The sequence below is a fragment of the Capricornis sumatraensis genome, chromosome 4 (genome assembly GCF_032405125.1).
Source record: "Capricornis sumatraensis isolate serow.1 chromosome 4, serow.2, whole genome shotgun sequence".
NCBI classification, from domain to species: domain Eukaryota; kingdom Metazoa; phylum Chordata; class Mammalia; order Artiodactyla; family Bovidae; genus Capricornis; species Capricornis sumatraensis.
In genome coordinates, this window is record NC_091072.1 from 145,372,614 (window position 1) to 145,392,863 (window position 20,250).

Here is a 20,250-nt window from a genome sequence, read left to right on the forward strand (position 1 = left end):
GTTGCTTGTGACTCTAAAAAAAAAAATCTGTTGGCCATCTGTATGTCTTTTTAGAAAAATGTCTATTTAGTGCTTCTATCCATTTTAACAAATCAAATTGTTTTTAGTGTTTTTGTGTGTTGTTTTTGTTATTGAGTTGTATGAATTCTTTAAATGTTTTGGATATTAACTTCTTGTCAGGTATATGGTTTGCAAATATTTTCTGCTCATCTGTAGGTTGTCTTTTCTTTTGTAGATTGTGTCTTTTGCTGTGCAGAAGCTTTTTAATTTGATATAGTCCCAACTTATTGATCTTTACTTCTGTTTCTTGTACTTTTGGTGTGATATCTGAAAAACAGTGGTCAAAACCAATGTTCAGAAACTTCCTCCCTGTGGTTTCTTCAAGGAGTTTCGTGATATCACATCTTATGTTTAAGTCTTTAATCTATTTCAAGTTAATTTTAGGGAGTGGTGTCAGAGGTCCAGTTTCATTTTCTGCATGTGATTATCGGTTTTCCTACTAAAGAGTTTTGTTGAAAAGACTGTCCTTTCCCATTTAGTGTTCTTGGCTCCCTTGTTAAATACAGGTTGACTGTAAATGCAGAAGTTTATTTCTGGAATCTCTACTTAGTTCCATTGTTCTATGTGTCTCTTTTTATGCCAGTACTATACTCTTTTAATTATGATAGCTTTGTAGTATAACTTGAAATTAGGAAATGTGATACCACTGGCTTTGTTTTTTTCCTCATGGTTGCTTTGGCTATTACTTTTTTGTGGTGTTTTGTAATTTTACACAAATATTCAGTTCAGTTCAGTCGCTCAGTCGTGTCTGACTCTTTGTGACCCCATGAATTGCAGCATGCCAGGCCTCCTTGTCCATCACCAACTCCCGGAGTTCACTCAGACTCACGTCCATCGAGTCAGTGATGCCATCCAGCCATCTCATCCTCTGTCGTCCCCTTCTCCTCCTGCCCCCAATCCCTCCCAGCATCAGAGTCTTTTCCAATGAGTTAACTCTTTGCATGAGGTAGCCAAAGTACTGGAGTTTCAGCTTTAGCATCATTCCTTCCAAAGAAATCCCAGGGCTGATCTCCTTCAGAATGGACAGATTGGATCTCCTTGCAGTCCAAGGGACTCTCAAGAGTCTTCTCCAACACCACAGCTCAAAAGTGTCAATTCTTCAGCACTCAGCCTTCTTCACAGTCCAACTCTCACATCCATAGATGACCACAGGCAAAACCATAGCCTTGACTAGACGGACCTTAGTCGGCAAAGTAATGTCTCTGCTTTTAAATATGCTATCTCGGTTGGTCATAACTTTCCTTCCGAGGAGTAAGCGTCTTTTAATTTCATGGCTGCAGTCACCATCTGCAGGGATTTTGGAGCCCCCCAAAATAGAGTCTGACACTGTTTCCACTGTTTCCCCATCTATTTCCCATGAAATGATGGGACCAGATGCCATGATCTTAGTTTTCTGAATGTTGAGCTTTAAGCCAACTTTTTCACTCTCCTCTTTCACTTTCATCAAGAGGCTTTTTAGTTCCTCTTCACTTTCTGCCATAAGGGTGGTGTCATCTGCATATCTGAGGTTATTGATATTTCTCCTGGCAATCTTGATTCCAGCTTGTACTTCTTCCAGCCCAGTGTTTCTCATGAGGTACTCTGCATATAAGTTTTTCTATTTCTGTGAAGAATGCCATTGGGATTTTGATAGAGGTTGTGTTGAATCTATAATTGGCTTGGGTAGTATGGATGTCTTAACGATATTAATTCTTCCAATCCATGAACACAAGATAGCTTTCAATTTTTGTGTGTGTCTTCAGTTTCTTTAATCAAAGTTGTAGTTTTTGGTATGTAGAAATTTCACCCCCTTAGTTGAATTTATTCCTAAGTATTTTATTGTTTTTGGAGTTATTGTGAATGGGATTTTTTATTTCTTTTTTGGTTGTTTTTATTGTTATATGGAAAGGAAACTGATTTTTATATGTTTATTTTATATCTTGCAACTTTACTGAAATAATTTATTAGTTCTAACAGTTTTTTTGGGTGGAGTTCTTAGGATTTTCCATATATAAGATCATATCGTCTGCAGAGAAAATTTTGCTTCTTCTTTTCTGATTTGAATGACTTTTATTTTCTTTTCTTGCCCAATTGCTCTGTCTAGGACTTCTAGTACTCTGTTGAGTAGAAATGGTGAGAGTGGGCCCCCTTGTCTTGTTCCTGATCTTAGAGGAAAAGCTTTCAACCTTTAATCATTGAGTAAGATGTTAGCTGTGGTCCTGTCATACATGACCTTTATCATGTTTAGGTATGTTCCTTCATACCCAATGTGTTGAGAGTTTTTATCCTGAAAGGATGTTGTAATTAGTCAAATGCTTTTCCTGTATCCATTGAGATAATCCTGGATTTTCACCTTTTATTTGATTAATGCAGTTTGTCACAGATAATAATTTGTATATGTTGAACCATCTTTTACCCTAGGGTTGAATCACACTTGATCATGGTGTTCAGACCTTTAAATGTGTTATTGAATTTGGCTTGCTAGTATTTTGTTGAGAATTTTGTATCTACATACATCAGTGACACTGGCATTTCCTTGTAGCGTCTCTATATACATCAGTGACGCTGGCATTTTCTTGTAGCATCCTCATCTTTGGTATCAAAGTAATGCTGGCCTTATAAAATGGGTTCTAGAGTGTTGCCTCCTCTTGAATTTTTGGGAAGAGTTTGAGAAGGATTGCTGCTAATTAAAAAAAAATGTTGGGTGGATATTTGGGAAACCATCTGGTTCGAGCCTTTTCTTTTTGGTAAGTTTATGATTACTGATTCAGTCTACTTATTTGTTACTGGTCTCTTCAGGTTTCCTGTTACTTCCTGTTTCAGTCATGGTAGGCTATGTGTTTCTAGGAATTTTTCTATTTTTCCAGGTTATTCAGTTTGTTGGTGTGCAGTTGTTTATAGTAGTCTCTCATGATCCTTTGCATTTCTGTATGATCAGTTGTAATGTCCCAAATTTCATTACTGATTTTATTTATTTGAGTCTTCCCTCTTCTTTTCTTAGTCAATTTTGTTTATGTTTTTGAAATACCGCCTCTTAGTTTTGTTGATCTTTCCTATGGTTTCTTTTTTTCACTCTGACTTTAGATATTTCATTTGTTCTACTAACTTTGGGCCTAATTTGTTTTTCTTTTTCCAGTTCCTTGAGGTATAAAGTGAGGTTGTTTATTTGAGATATTTCTTTTTACTTAATGTAGGCTTTTATCTATCACTATAAGCTTCCATTTTAGAACTGCTTTAGCAGCCTTGCATAGGTTTTGGTATGTTGTATTCCATTTTTTTTTTGTTTTGTTTGTTTGTTTCAAGATATTTTAAAAATTTCCTCTTAATTTCCTTGAGCTGTTGGCTGTTCAGGATTGTGTTGTTTAATTTCCATATATTTGTAAACTTTCTAGCTTTCCTTCTGGTCTTAATTTCTAGTTTCACTCTACTGTGGTTGGAGAAGATACTTGGCACAAGTTTAGTGTTCTTAAGTTTACTAAGATTGTGTTTTGATCTAACATTTGGCCTATTCTGAAGAATATTCTGTGCTTAAGAAGAACATGTATTCTGCTTTTTGGAAGACTGTTCTGTAGATGTCTGTTTTAGGTCCACTTGGTCTATAGTATGGTTGAAGTCAAACATATCCTTGTTGATTTTCATCTGGATAATTGATTCATTGTTGAAAATAAAGTATTGAAGTATCCTGCTGTTATTTATTGTCTATTTCTCCCTTCCAATCTGTCAGTATTTGCTTAATATATTTAGGTGCTCTGACATTGAATTGCGTATATATTTATGATTGTTATCTTTCTGATCATTATATAATGACCTTCTTTGCTTTTCACTACCATATTTGTCTCAACATCTTATTTTGCTGACATATGTATAGTTATCCCTACTATCTTTTGGTTTCCACTTGTATGGAGTATCTTTTTCCATCCCTTCACTTTTAACCTATGTGTGTTCTTGAAGCTGAGCTGAGTTTCTTGTAGAATATATATAGTTGAGTCTTGCTTTTTTTCAGCCACTCTGTCTTTTCACTGGAGAATTCAATCCATTTACATTTAAGGTAATTATTGACAGATAAGGATTTACTATGTCATCTTTCTAATTGTTTTTTGTGTTTTGTTGTTCCGTTGTTCCTTTCTTGCTGTCTTCCTTTGTGAATTGATGATTTTCTGTAGTGGTATATTTTGATTCCCTTCTCTTAATCTTTTGTGACTCTACCATAGGTTTATGCTTCAGGATTTTTACCCTGAAGCTTCTATAAAACATCATATCTTTCTCTTTCCTTCCTTCCTTCATTCCTTCTATCATGGTACTGTGGGCTGATAACAATTTAACTTTGATTGGATGCAAAAATTTCACCCTTTTATTCCCCCTTGTGTGTTCTTTCATGTCACTATTTACCTCTTTTTTGTGTGTACTGAGCTGCAGGTACCTGTGAAGTGGCTGGGGTCAGTTGCAGACACACATGTAGTGATGAGGACAGTGAACCTTGTGGTCTGAGGCCACAAGGGCAGCTGGTGAACTGCACCTGAATCCAGAAACCAGCTTAGATGGTTAAGGTCCAGTAGTGCTTATTAGGTCCGGAAGTTATTTGCTGGAGAAATTTATGAAAATTAGCTCTTTTTCTTCCTTTACTGTCTTTTGTACCCCCTTTCCTGTCTTTACTAAATGATTCAGTCTTAAATGAAGCATTAGGTGGGTAGAGCAGGGAGGGTGTTTGTTGAATGGTGGGATGGGGGAGGATAAAGTGGTCTGGTGCAGGCAGTCAGAGCTCACACAGGGTGAGCAGGGTGACTGTGCAGGGGGCTGGCTTGGCAGTGGTGTTGGAGCCCAAGATGGGTGAAGAGACCATCTCTGTAGGGGTGGGGAAACCGTTCTGACATCAGCCTGTGCAGGCTGAGGAGCGTGTCCACATGTGTCTGTGGCCTGGTATGGGGTGCCATAAGCAGCCTGGTCTGGGTACTAATGCCTGAGAGGTGAACAGGGCATCTGTGTAGCAGAGTGGGGGTTGGTGCAGGGGGCTCATGCAGTGACCAGGGCATCCTTGCGGGGAGGTGTCTGAGCCCAAGCAGAGGGAGGAAGGCGTCCATGCAAGTGTGGGTTTCAGAGGCTGTCCACATGATGGGAGCACAGCGTGGAGACTCAGAGCCCAGGCGGGGTGAGGAGAGCTTTCACACAGGAGGGTGACCTTGGACAGGGTGTCAGAGCCTGAGTGGGATGAGAACGGATTCCACGTTAGGGTCAGGGCACTGGTTTCAGGAATCAGAGTCCAGGCAGAGTAAGGAGGACTGTGCTGTGGAAGGCGGCAGACCTGGGCAGGGTGAGGAGAAACGGCTGTGGGGATTGGCTGCCTCAGTGCAGGACTCCCGTGCAGAACGGAGGTGGTGTCTGCAGTAGGGCCTGGATGGAGAAAGGAGCCCAGTGGAGGAGAGAAGGGCATCTTAGTTAAGGAAGGAGGGGCAGCCAAGGTAGAAAATGGGTTAAATCTAGGAAATTAATGCCTTTGAACTGTGGTGTTGGAGAAAACTCTTGAGACTCCCTTGGATGGCAAGGAGATCAAACCAGTCAATTGTAATGGAAATCAACCCTGAATATTCATTGGAAGGACTGATGCTGAAGCTGAAGCTCCAATACTTTGGCCACCTTATACATAGAGCCGACTCACTGGAGAAGACCCCGATGCTGGGAAAAGATTGAAGGCAGGAGGAGAAGGAGGTGACAGAAAATGAAATGGTTGGATGGCATCACTGAATTAATGGACATGAATTTGAGCACATTCCAAGAGATGGTGAAGGATGGGGAAGCCTGGCATGTTGCAGTCTATGGGGTCGCAAAGAGTTGGACAAGACTTAGTGACTGAACAACAACATTGATCAAATAAGTAAGTAAGGAGAATGGAAGCAGTTTTCTTACTGTCACAGAGGGAGTTAGAGATGCAGAAAGAGGAAAAGATAGAATGAACTCTGTGTAAGATTGGGATTAGAGACGTTAGTGTGAACTCATGGTTTTCAATATATTTAGACATAAAATAAATACAGAGGTAAATGCTTGTGGTGTGTGTGTGTAGGTGTGTGTGTGTTATGCAGGGGAGAGAGGGATTAGGTGGGGAGACTAAAAGAAGGTGAATCAGTGGAGTTCCCTGGTAGTCCAGTGGTTAAGAGTCTGTACTTCACTGCTGGGCCCTTGTGGGGGAACTAAAATCCTGTAAGCTGGGTGGGTCACCAAAAACTGGAAAAAGAAAAAAAATAAAATGGAGACTCATTTGGGGAGAGCTGAATCTTGGGTGTGAGCTGGGAGCATGTCTGCAAAAAGATTCTGCATGAAGGATTTAATTTTGGGGGTGCTTTCCTCTTGGCTTATATGTAGTGCTTAGTTCCTCCTCTAAACTGTGAATCCATTAAACTATCCTAATTTGTTAGAGGCTCGTGTATACCTATAAGCCTTTTGTTGTGGTGTACTGGGGATGAAAGAGAGAAGGACATCCTTCTCTAGCATCCAGTAGAGAGCTGCTCTCAGGAGCTGCTGGGGGCACTTGAGCAGAATGCATGCGGAGGCATGATGGACTTAATCAAGAACAGGGTTGAGCAGAGAACACAGGAGAGCAACTTCTGAAGGCACATAGTCTACACTTTGACTTCCCACTGCATTAGAGGACTCTGACTTTTGGAAGTGGAGAGTCTGGCAAGAAAGTTGTTCTGTCAATTAGAATGTAGTCCCCAGAGTTGCCTGATTAACCCCAGAAGATGAGGAGAATGCAAACATGAATGAGTTTATACTCAGGTTGGTGGGTCTATAAATGATTTTGTTTGCAGGTAGATGCTCACAAATGCTTTAATTTCATCCTTTCTGGTAAGTTCACTGTTCTCAGGGAGAATGTCTCTGCTTTGTTCCCCTTTTCCTTTCCTTCCTATTTCTCTCCCCTACCCTTTGACTTCCTACTTCTATCGCTATTTGCTAGCGTGATGTTTAAAGGTATGATTAACATTGCGCCTGTTTTGGGGTTTGGGCCCCTGAGGTTTTTAATTTTCATGAAATTCCTCTCAAGGTTTTTGTTTGTTTGTTTGTCTAGAGTCTCTGTTCTCAGCTAGTTGTGTGACAGGATGTATGAGAAGTTACCACCATGCTTGAGTTTCATTTTAAGTGGTTTTAAGGAAGAGACGGACAGGATTCTTTGACAAGAACAGAAGATCTCAGCATGACTTCAGAGGTCACTTACGCTGAAGTGAAGTTTAATAAACCCAAGTCCTCAGGCACCAAATCAGAGCCTCCTGCAGGTAAGACTCGCTTTCCAGTGGTCAGAGTGAATGATGGGATGAAGGGTGAAGAGAAAATACTATAAATAAAGCCTAGGGAATGTTGGTTGCTGGTTCTCTGGCCATGGTTGGGAAATACAGGATTCTCAGATCAAGTTGCCTGAAAAGCATTAAGGGATGGTACAGGTATGCCATGATAAAACTGAGGTGTGAGAAATCCACTATGGACCTGAGTTAAGGAGAATGGTAATGAAGCTGAGAAGTTCTTGTGTGCTTTCTGAGGTGAACTAAGACTGCAGTGTAGACAGTGGGTTCAGGTCTTGAAATCATCAGTCCAGATGCAGGGGCTAATGATGAATTGGTGGGTTTTGTTTCTCGATTAGTCACAGGAGAAGAGTTTGAGTGCAGAGTGTTGGAGTGTGTTGGTTTGTATCAGACTAACATGGAACAAACCACTGCAGACGAAAGCCTAGAAAGTCTTATACAGAAACTCTCATGTTTTGAGGGCGGTTGCTCTGCGATCAGAAAATCCATTGCACACTGTATCTGAGATGGATTCAGTGAGGTTTGGAAGTAAATAAAAGGTAATTTCAGTAGCATGTATGATATCTCAGATACAGAAGAAAAGAGGAAAAAAACCGTGGAGACTATGAGAAGCTGTGAGAGGGAAGTTATGATTGCTTATGTTTTCCAAAATTCTGTGGAAACATGGAAATGCTCAGGAAACTGTTTTTCTCCCCTTAGAAAATTTATAGAGACTTCCCTGGTGGTCCAGGAGTTAAGTCTCTGTACTCCCAATGCGCAAGTTCAATCCCTGGTCAGGGAACTAAGATTCCTCATGCTGCCAGGCACAGCCAAAATAAATAAATACTTGATAACCTTTAAAAAATAAATACAAATTAAAAAATTTGTATAACTTTGTTATTATATGCTGCAATGTTTATTATAGAAAAAATTAAAAACCAGAGATACACACAAATTTATTTATTTTTAAAATTTTTATTAGTTTAGTTGTTTTACAGTGTTCTGTTTCTGCTGTACAGCAAAGTGAATCAGTTACACATGTACATATATCCATTCTTTTAGATTCTTTTCCCATATAGATCATTACAGAGTATTGAGCAGAGTTCCCTGTGCTGCACAATGTGTTCTCATTAGTTATCTATTTTATACCTAGTAGAGTGTATATGTCAATTCCAATCTCTGAATTCATTCCACCTCCCTTTTCCCCTGCCTTGGTGTCTGTCTGTACATCTGTTCTCTACATCAGTGTGTCTATTTCTGCTTTGCAAATAGATTCATCTGTACCATTCTTCTAGATTTCACATATATGCATTAATATATGATACTCGTTTTTCTCTTTCTGACTTATTTCACTCTGTTTGACAGTCTCTAGGTCCACACACAAATTTAAATTGCTGTATTTATTCTTACTATCTAGAGATAACTATAATTTACATTTTGTGTACACCCTTCCAAATATAAATATGCATCAATGTGCATATGTGTTTTTCCAAAATCACTGCAGATGGTGACTGCAGCCATGAAATTAAAAGACGCTTACTCCTTGGAAGAAAAGTTATGATCAACCTAGATAGCATATTCAAAAGCAGAGACATTACTTCACCGACTAAGGTCCGTCTAGTCAAGGCTATGGTTTTTCCAGTGGTCATGTATGGATGTGAGAGCTGGACTGTGAAGAAGGCTGAGTGCCAAAGAATTGATGCTTTTGAACTGTGGTGTTGGAGAAGACTCTTGAGAGTCCCTTGGACAGCAAGGAGATCCAACCAGTCCATTCTGAAGGAGATCAGCCCTGCGTGTTCTTTGGAAGGAATGATGCTAAAGCTGAAACTCCAGTACTTTGGCCACCTCATGTGAAGAGTTGACTCATTGGAAAAGACTTTGATGCTGGGAGGGATTGGGGGCAGGAGGAGAAGGGGACAACCGAGGATGAGATGGCTGGATGGCATCACCGACTCGATGGACGTGAATCTGAGTGAACTCTGGGAGTTGGTGATGGACAGGGAGGCCTGGTGTGCTGTGATTCATGGGGTCGCAAAGAGTCGGACATGACTGAGCAACTGAACTGAACTGAACTGAACTGCTACATTATTGCAGGTTTTACCCCCACTTAGCAATATATTATAACTTTGAGAAAATAATTCTTTTTTTCAATTGAGAGATGACTGACAAAATTATATTAGTTTCAGATATATAAGCACAATGGTTTGATTTTTATGTATTTTGCAAAATGATCACCACAATGTCTAATTAACATCTGTCACCATACATAGTTTCACAGTTTTTTTCCTTGTGATGAAGCCTTTTTAAGATGTACTCTTTAGTTCAGTTCAGTTCAGTCGCTCAGTCGTGTCTGACTCTTTGTGACCCCATGAATCACAGAACACCAGGCCTCCCTGTCCATCACCAACTCCCGGAGTTTACTCAAACTCATGTCCATCGAGTTGGTGGTGCCATCCAGCCTTCTCATCCTCTGTCGTTACCTTCTCCTCCTGCCCCCAATCCCTCCCAGCACCAGAGTCTTTTCCAATGAGTCAACTCTTCTCATGAGGTGGCCAAAGTATTAGAGTTTCAGCTTTAGCATCAGTCCTTCCAATGAACACGCAGGGCTAATCTCCTTTAGGATGAACTGGTTGGATCTCCTTGCAGTCCAAGGGACTCTCAAGAGCCTTCTCCAACACCACAGCTCAAAAGCATCAATTCTTTGCCACTCAGCTTTCTTCACAGTCCAACTTTCACATCCATACATGACCACTGGAAAAACCATAGCCTTGACTAGACGGACCTATGTTGGCAAACTAATGTCTCTGCTTTTGATTATGCTATCTAGGTTGGTCATAATTTTCCTTCCAAGGAGTAAGCGTCTTTTAATTTCACAGCTGCAATCACCATCTGCAGTGATTTTGGAGCTCCCCAAAATAAAGTCTGACACTGTTTCCACTGTTTCCCCATCTATTTGCCATGAAGTGATGGGACCAGATGCCATGATCTTAGTTTTCTGAATGTTGAGCTTTAAGCCAACTTTTTCACTTAGCAACCTTCAAATATGCAGTATTTTATATATGTGTATTATAATCTATAGTATTTTTAATTATAGTCATTATACTGTACCTTATGACCCAGGGCTTATTTATTTTGTAACTGGAAGTTTGTACCTCTTGACCCCCTTCACCCATTTTGCTGACCTCATCATCCCTCACCTCCGGCAACCACCATTCTGTTCTCTGTATCTATGAGTTATTATTATCTTTTAAAGATTATACACATAAGTGAGATCATATGGTATTTGTCTTTCTCTTTCTTACTTATTTCACTTAGGATAATGCCCTCAAGGTCCATCCTGAAGACAAGATTTCCTTATTTTTTCTAGGTGAATACCCATTCCATACAGTTGTCACATTTTCTTTATCCATTCACCCATCAATGGACACCTGATAAACTAATTCTCAACTATGAAATGATGACTAAAAATGTCTCATTTTTTAACACAACATTGTAACTCAACTATACCTCCATAAAAAATAAAGTTAAAGAGCAGTCTGGCTGAGTAATATTCCACTGTGTATATGTACCACAACTTCTCCATCCATTCATGGACATCTGGATTGCTTCCATGTCCTAGCTATTGTCAATAGTGCCGTGATGAACAATGTTTACACTGTGTTTACAACACAGTGTTGTAAAGCAATCATTCTACAATTAAAAATAAATTAATAAATTTAATAAAACAGTGTGATTTTATTTTAAGGATGTGACGAGGGACAGTTATAAAGAGTTATCTGCTATGGCATTATGTAAAGTAGTTAAAGTTAGAAATAATCTGGAAGATTATTTAAATATATAATGAAATACTATGCAACCACAATACAGTGGGTAAAAGAAGAAAATATGGTGATATAGTGTACAAGAGAATAGTAGGTCAGAACCCAATATGTATGGTATGTCAGTCATGTGGCAAAATGTGCATGCATGTATATACACTAAAGAAATTGCCGGAAGAATGTATACCAAAATATTACCAGTTATCCCCAATGGGTTTCCCTGGTGGCTCAGACAGTAAAGAATCTGCCTTCAGTGCAGGAGACCCAGGTTTTATCCTGGGTCAGGAAGATCTCTTGGAGAAGGGAATGGCTACCCACTCCAGTATTTTTGCCTGGAGAATTCCATGGACAGAGAAGCCTGGCAGGATACAGCCCATGGGGTTGCAAAGAGTTGGACACGACTGAGTGACTAACACTTTCACTTTCATCCTCAATGGTAGGAATTCGTGCTTTTATGTATTTTCTAGCGTTTCTACAATTAATATTACTATTTCCTTTGTAGCTTCATATTTGAAATAATGTCATGTAATAGTAATAGTGTATTATATAAGAAAAGGGAGAGGAGGAAGAGAAGGGGCAAGAGGAAGTCAAGGTCAGACTTTATTATTCATGATAATAATAATTTGATTAATTTGATTCCTTCTTCAGCTCCCAAAGAGACCAACCTTCACCAAAGTGGCCATAGTTTTTCCAAGCTACTTCTTACATCATTGCTGATACTTCTGCTACTATTGGCAATCTCATTTTTGATTGCTTTTATCTGTAAGTATCCAGATGGATCTATAAGAAATGTCTGCCTGACATGAAGAGATGGCATCAAATAAACGGATAAACTATGAGTTTATTCAGAAATCTGGGAAAGAAGTCTTCTCTGGGGGAAGACATATATAGTGGGAATTCATTGTGAGCTTGGTTCTTTATTTGCATTGTCACTCTTTTATAGAAATAGTGGCATTCCCTCTCTTTAGAGAAGTTGAAAGAAGAGTATATGTGTGTACACATTTCTGTTTTGCAGAATGAAATCTATAGGGCACCATTTCTACACTAGACAGTTGTTTACATGAGACCAAATCTGTATTTTCTTAATAGTGTTTATAAGGCTATGCCTGTTGAGGACATAGACACATATTTTGGGATGAGCAGATGGACAGGAAGGAAATGGGAAGAAATCTCCCAGGAAAATATTCTACTGAATTTTCATCTTAATTATTTTTGTCTTTCTCAAGACTGCATGAGCTCTTAAAATCCAGTTGACAAATAGGTAGATATCTGCCTATCAAGAATTCATCAAGTTTTTAAAAATCATAAAACTAGTATAAGTTTGGGTAGATACTTTGTTCATTCATCTGGTCATCCAATAAGCAACAGTGGCCATCTAGTTTATGTCAGGCACTGTGCCAGATAGAGACAGCAGAGTTGTAGCCCTTGGTTTTGAGAAGTTCAGAGGATGATGGCAACTGGTTGAATGAACCAGTGTTTATAACAATGTCTGGTAAATGTTCTGTGAGTAAGAAGCACAGGAAGCTGAGATAGGCTTCCTGGAGAAGATGACATCTATACCTGTGTGGACCAAGTATGACAGATGTGGGAGAGCTTGAAAAAATTTGGAAAAATGTGTTAAATGACTGTGACATATGGTGCTAAGTGAACTTGTGAGGTTGCAGATGGGAGAAACAAGCAGGGTTCAGATCATGAAAAGTGTCCTGTACAATTCTAAACAGCAGATTTCCTCCTGCCCCCTTGCAGATTATTTTATCAATTATCTTCTGTTATTTAATAAATCAGTCTAAAACTTGGTAGATTAAAACAAACTGTTTTCAGCTCATGATTCTGTGGTTTGTCAATTTGAACTGGGCTCAGCTAAGCCGTTTCATTGGTCCTGGCTAAAGTTATTCATGCATACATAGTCAAGTACCAGCTGCAGGTAACTCAGTTTCTGAGGAAGAGGATGTAAACTGGAATGATGTGGACAAATTGGTTCCACTTCTTTATAATTCATCAGGCGAGCTTGAGCTTGTTGATATGGCAACATGTAGGCTGGCAGAGTGAGAGCAGCTGTGAGCAAAGCCTCTTGAAGCCTTAGCTTGAAACAATCCTAAAGGAAATCAGCCCTGAATATTCACTGGAAGGACTCATGCTGAACCTGAAGCTCCAATACTTTGCCCATGATGCGAAGAACTGGCTCATTGGAAAAGACTCTGATGCTGGGAAAGATTGAAGGCAAAAGGAGAAGATGGCAGAGGATAATATGGTTAGGTAGCATCACTGACTCAATGGACATAAATTTGAGCAAACTCCAGGAGACAGTGAAGGACAGGGGAGCCTGGCGTGCTGCAGTCCATGGGATCACAAAGGGTCAGACATGACTTAGCAACTAAACAACAACAGACAGAGTTGCTTTTGTACATTTTGTTGGCTGAAGGAAGTCTTAGAGTCAGTCCAGTTTCAAGTGGTGAATAAATAGACCCCACTTGTTGACTGGAAAAACTACGAAGTTATATTGCAAAGGGACGTGTGGGTACAGGGAGAGTTGAAAACTGTGGGCCATTTTTGCAATGTGTCACAGTCATGGAGAACCATTACGGAATTTTAAGCAAGGAAGTGATATAACTAAATTTGATTTATAGGAATACGCTTTTGGTGGAGATGTGTAAAATGGATATATGAGGAGAGAATAGAAAGCAAAGAGAATAATCAGAAAGACAGTTCATTGTCCAATTGAGAAATAGTGAGAATCTGATTTAAGGTAGTGAAGAAGGAGAAGGGGAATACCTTTGAATGATAATGAGGAGATAGAATCAAGGAGGTGGGGGCTTGATGAATATTTAGATCTGTGTGTTGGCCTGCTGAGGAATAAGGACCAATTGGGAAGTTATTCTATTTAACATGGATAACCAACAGGGACAGTACTGTAGAGGACAGGAACTCTGCTTAATATTCTGTAATAAACTAAATGAGAAAAGAATTTGAAAAAGAATAGATATGTGCCTGTATAACTGAGTCACTGTATCTCTGAAAGTAGCATAACATTGTTAAGCAACTCTACACCAATATAAAATAAAAATCTTAAAAAAATTGCATTTTATCTAGACATCTGTTTTATCTGACAGTATAGCTACTCTAGCCTCCTTTACTTTCATTTGGTGTTTAAGTTTGAAGTTAATTTCTTATAAGCATAGAATTGAGCATATATTTGAGTCTTGTTTCTCTATTTAGACAACTTCTTTCTTTTAATTAAAATGTTCATACTATTAGAAAAAAGAATGAAGCTATAATGCTACCAGGAAAACAAATGATTTTATTCTCTTTTTCAGTTTTTTTTCAAAAATGTTCTTATGTTCATAAAGAAGAAAAGGCTGCACGAGAACTCACTCACACAGAATTGGGATGTGTGAAAGAAAATTCGACCCCAGAAGGTAAAAATCAATGTGCCTATGATTCAGTTATTGACAGTATTGTGTTCTAGGTCAGTATTTCCAATAAGTGAATTATACTAAGAAGTTGAGTCTTATGAACATTTTAAGTTTTGAGTATACAAATATTTAGGGCCTAAAATTTTTATAATATGCACATCTTTAATTCATTTGTGCAAGGAAATAGTCTTAATTATGAAAAAGATTACATTGCTTTTCGGTTTCTTGTCTTTGCTTCTTTCTGAACTTTCTGTGCATACTTGTTCTTTTACTCACATACCAGTTAAAAACTTATTCGGTCAAGAGAGATTTAATTCATATATGTTTTAAGAAATCATATTGTATGTACATAAAACATTTTTGGGAGAATACATAAAATACTCTGCTTAAAAAATTTCCTTTTTTTTTAAAATCCCAAATCTAAACTCTGTTAGCAGTTCTATGGTTTTGCTTCACTTTTTAATGGCCTGTTGTTAGATACATACAGTTTAAGGATTGTTTTGGTTTCTTGGGGGGTTTCCCTGCTAGTTCAGTGGTACAGAGTTTGCCTGCCAGTACAAGAGATTTGGGCTTGATCCCTGGTTCAGGAAGATCCCCTGGAGAGGGAAATGGCAAACCCATTCCAGTATTCTTGCCTGGAGAACCCCATGGATGGAGGAGCCTGGCGTGCTACAGTCCACGCTGCTGCAAAGAGCCACGACTTCGTGACTGAACAACAACCACAGCAATAACATGGCTTCTTGGAGAACTGAACAAGAAAAAATTCCCTTTCTCCTTATTCTATATCCATCTTAACTCTGAAATCTTTCCTTGCTCTGAAGTATATATACTGATATATACTATATTTATCTGCTGATATATATATGTAGTTACTTCCTGCTTTGTGTGGTCTAGTGTTAGTATGGTACACTTTTATCCATTTTTTAAAAGATGAAATATTAGTATGTTTCATGGTCTTTTTTTTTTCATTTGAGATATCTTTCCACTTATCAAATTATTTCTAATTGAAAAACTGGTTCTGCCTGGTAATGGGGAGGGGATGGATCTGGCTGTTCTCCTGATACAACCCAGAGATACAGCCCATCTCAAGTTTGTGTTCATAACAAGCTCCTGGTAGATGGCACTGCTCTCTGGAAATTATGAATGGAAGCAACAAATCATGATAGCATGTGTTTCACCAACAGAAATCACAGTCATTTACAGATTACGTTGCAGTTGCAGGCATCTTGTAATTTTTTTTTTTTTAAACTAATTTTTATTGCATTATAGTTGCTTTAAAATGTTAGTTAGCTTCTACTGCTTAGCAAAATGAATCAGCCATACATACATAAATACTCCACCTTCTTGGGTTTCTCTCTCATTTATAACACCAGAGTACATTAAGTAGAGTCCCCTGTGCTGTGCAGTAGGTTCTTATTAGGTATCTATTTTATACATAGGTCAATAGTGTTGGGGCTTTCCTGGTGGCTCAGTGGTAAAGCGTCCGCCTGCCACTGCAGGAGCCTGTAGAACAGCAGTTCAATCAATGACAACAACAACCTTGTGGAACTCCAGGGTGTGAAACTCAAGGAAGTGTTGGCGCCTCTACATTGCCTGGCTCACCCTGGACTTTTGCTCTCTTAGAGTTGTCCACACTGTGCTTCCAGCAATTCCACAATTACAGTTCTGGTTTCTCTACCCTGGGACTGGCTCCCAAAGAGGTTTCTGCTCCAATATGCTGCGATTTTCCATATTGCCTTTGTGTCTCTCCAGATCTGGGAGTGATGGTTTGCTCTGTGTATGAAAAGTTGCTGGTTTCCAGTTTGTTCAGCTTTTCACTTGTTAGAATAACTTGCTCAGTTGAGTAATTCCCATTATTCTATATTTTAATTCATTGATTTCTCTGTCTTCTTTATTCTGCTGTTGAGCCCATCTACTGTGCTTTTAATTTGATTATTATGTTTTCCAACTGTTGCACTTGATTCTCTTTTATATCTTTAATTTGTTTGCTGAATTATCTATTTCTTTGCTGAGGCCTCCTATTTTTTCGTATTGTTCAAACATTTGTACTTACTTGTTGAAGCATCTTTCCATGGCTTTTAAAAAATCTTTGCTGGATAACTTCAGTATTTCTTTTATCTTGGTATTGGCATATATATATATATATATATATATATATATGTATTTTTAAAGCTAATTTTTGAGAACTTTGTGGTTCTTGGTATGATAAGTAATTTTCCATTGAAACCTGGGTATTTCTGTGTTATGTTCCGAGGATTTTCTTTAAACTTCTGTTTTAGCTGATTTTTCCGGATACCACGCAGGCAAAAGAAAGGGGGTCCTACCTTTTTACTGTCTGATGTAGGCAGACTTGACCTCCTTGACACCTGACAAGAGTCCTGTTTTCCATGTAGTCTCCTCTGGTCCTTAATTTTTTATAATTTATACACTTTAAAAATTACTTTTATTATATTGCACTAATATAGCCTTCTTCTCAATACAGGGAAAGACTGGAGCTGCTGCCCAAAGAGTTGGGGGCCATTTAGTTCTAACTGCTATTTTATTTCTAATGGAGCTAATTTTTGGAATGATAGTGAGAAGGAATGCTTAAGAATGAACGCTCACCTGCTGGTGATCAACACCAAAGCTGAGCAGGTATTACTAATTTCTAATTGATAATAGAGTCAAGAGTGTTGCCTGGTTTTTTAACATCGCTCTTAGTTCAGAAGGAGATTTTTATTGTCTTAGAATATTGATGCTGTGTCTAAAGGCTTAAGAAAATAAATAGAAAAGGCTAAGATTTTACATTCCATGCCTTTTTCCTTCTTCTATAAAACTAACCTCTGCCCCAAATAAATTGTGGCATTGAAAATATACTACATAGGGGTTAAGTGGAAGGCTGAAAATATTTCAGCTTGAAATATGATTTCTTTTATTTCAAATAATAAATATTATTACTTATCATTGTTGAAATATAAAACACATAAATGTTTTATAAATTATTAACTATATAACAGGGAAGGGGAATTAAGTCCAACTGGGAAATGAAGTTCAATCATGAAGAGTCACAATCAATGATCAGAAATGACCGCTAACCATCTGGCGTTGCTAAAAGGAAAATTGTTTAATTTGCAAAATTTTTCTCATGTACAACTTTGAAGAATACCCTTTTTTAGAGAAGAAATGAAGGGAAGTGAGTCTGAGATGAGAATTCATTATGATTGTGAATAGAAATTGCCTCCATATGTATCAAACATGGCTATGTTCTGAATGTTTGTGTTCTGTTGCCCCAATCTGTATGTTGAAATTCTAACCTCCAGAGATGATCGTATTAGGAAGTATGGATTTGGGGAGCTGCATAGGTCATGAGGGTGAAGCCTCTGTGGATGGGATTAATGTTTTTAAAAAAGAGATCCTACAGAGCAACTCCTCCTCCTACATGCGTGAATGCACACAATGAGAAAACAGGAATCATTATCTTACCATGTGGTACGCTGACCTGGAATTTCTAGCTTTCAGAACTGTGAGAAACAAATTTCTGTCACTTATAAGCAATTCAGCCTGAACAGACTAAGACCAGCCTCAGGCTCACAAGTGATATCTTTGATTCTATTCTGCTCTGCCAGAAAAAAACCAAGGCTCCTCTGCAGGGCCCCCATGTGCTTCATTATGAATTTACTTTTTCTTTTCTCTGTAAAGCCTATGGAACTCAATTCAATCTGACTGTTCTAAAGGCTATAACTCCTTTCTTTTATTCCTTTAGGATTTCATCACCCAGAAACTGGAAACTCGCTATGCTTATTATATGGGCCTGTCAGACAAGACATTGCCAATGGGAGAAAGACACTGGCAATGGGTTGATCAGACACCATACAACGAAAATGCCACGTGAGTACAGAATTCAATAAAGAAACCCAGGTTCTCCATTCTACAGGAATTTTAGGGTGTTCCATTGATCAGCTATTAAAATATAAAATAGCTCATGCTATAAACTTGAAACTTACACAACATTGTAAATCAACTATGCTTTGAAAAAAGAAAATACTCACATTCTTTTAATTCTTAGGCACTAGGTTAAATAATTTTCCTTATTACCTCACTCATCAAATAATGCTGAGGCATACATTATTATTATTCTCACTATAGAGATGAAGAAACTGAGTTTAAAGAGATTAGATAACTCAGTGGTTATCTAGCAGTGGTTACAATGGTCCTCAAGCCCAGGTCTGTTTGACATCAGAACTTGTGCTTTCAACCGCTACTATTTTTACCTCTAAATATAACAGAAATGTATGTCAATTAAGATCGTGACCAATTATCAAGTATTTAATATCTCTCATACAGAAAATAAGTTAAATTCTGATAGTCTTATATCTATGCAGTTCTTTTGAAACTCTTAAGTATTTTAGTACATTTTAGTACCTTACCACTTTTGATCCTCATATCACTGTGTGAAACATACAGAGATATTAATCTAGTCCCTATGAATCTGTGAAATTAAATTCCTTGTCCAAGGTAACAGGGATAGTAGCAGATTCAGAGATTTTAGCTAGCTCATCAGACTCCAAAAGCAGTGCATAAAAAAGTGAAGCATACTACATTGACACCTGAAACCAGTATGAATTCTTTTGCATCTTTTAAGAGAGTCTGTGGATTAACAATTTCCTGGTAACAGGACATAAGATAGACAAACAGAAGATAGCCTCTGGAATGTCTGCTGGGAGGGTGCTTAATGCAATAAGATGACACAGTGCTGGGTGATGTAAGAACAGTTTTCAAGGGAAATATCAGAGATACAGAGGAAGAAAAACTCCATGAGAAGTGGGAAAGAATGATTTGGGCATATTTGACTTTGATTTTCATGCCTAGCCATCTCCCTTACTGTCTCTTTTCAAAGCACTGCTTAAAGAAACGTTCTCATCCTTTCTCCCCCCCTTTCTGGTGCTCAGATTCTGGCATCGAGGTGAACCCAACAATCCTAATGAGCATTGTGTTATGCTAAATGCTGTTTCAAAAAAATGGGGCTGGAATGATAGTCCTTGTAATGAGCGTCACAAGTTTATTTGCAAGATGATGAAGATCTACTTGTAAAATGGAACATTCTCCATGACCATGAGGTTGAATCGGTATCCTATATCATAGAGATAGCTAATATATTCTTGTTATTCATATGTCTTGTTTAAGGATCTTAATAGAATTTTCCAGAAGGTTGTGCACACATTCATTCATTTATTCATTCATGAAATTTAAAGGGAGCAAAATTTGCCACTCCCAAATGTCTTTTTGGCATGTGTATTATTTCGAGCTGAAAATATTAGTCAGTGCTAGAACTTTACTTTCTATCTTTTTATAAATGTCCTTCATAGCCTATTTTCTTTCATCTTCCTTTGAGTACCAGCAATTATTTGTGTATTATGATTTTATGTAAGATTTGTGTCTAAAGAGTGAGATTAAAATGAAGAAGTATCCAGGTGTGTACCAATTAACAGAATTGTGAAAATAATAAACAGCTGTTTTAAACCACTAACTTTTGGGGTGGCTTGTTCTTCACCAATATGCAACTTAAACACTTTCAAAACAGTTTTGAGCTAAGATTTGCAAAATAATGTAACATATCATAGCACACTGTTTTCTCTAAAAATAATAGTAGTAATTGAAAAGTGAGAGTAGATTAATTTTACTATTAGTGAATAAAATGCAAAATTAAAATGTTTATTTTTTATATCATTTTAAACC

The 20,250-nt window shown here is 38.1% G+C and overlaps 1 protein-coding gene across 2 annotated transcripts; it reads left to right on the forward strand.

Annotated features, from left to right (window-relative positions):
- Positions 1-7,006: 7,006 nt before the first annotated feature.
- Positions 7,007-20,031, forward strand: CLEC4A (C-type lectin domain family 4 member A). 2 transcript variants are annotated; one of them, XM_068970989.1, is made up of 6 exons: positions 7,007-7,301; positions 11,771-11,884; positions 14,437-14,538; positions 17,018-17,169; positions 18,278-18,402; positions 19,464-20,031. In XM_068970989.1, exons 1-6 carry the CDS (start codon positions 7,223-7,225, stop codon positions 19,603-19,605), a joined length of 714 nt encoding a protein of 237 aa, XP_068827090.1. In that variant the 5' UTR covers positions 7,007-7,222; the 3' UTR covers positions 19,606-20,031. The 2 variants fall into 2 exon arrangements, with proteins under 2 accessions (XP_068827090.1, XP_068827091.1); XM_068970990.1 differs by lacking the exons at positions 11,771-11,884; positions 14,437-14,538.
- The last annotated feature ends 219 nt before the right edge of the window (positions 20,032-20,250 follow it).

Coding starts and splice junctions, on each gene's coding strand:
- CLEC4A (XM_068970989.1), top strand. CDS start 7,223: ATGACTTCAGAGGTCACTTACGCTGAAGTGAAGTTTAATAAACCCAAG. Junction 7,302..11,770: donor CAAATCAGAGCCTCCTGCAG/GTAAGACTCGCT, acceptor TTCCTTCTTCAG/CTCCCAAAGAGACCAACCTT. Junction 17,170..18,277: donor TCAACACCAAAGCTGAGCAG/GTATTACTAATT, acceptor TTATTCCTTTAG/GATTTCATCACCCAGAAACT.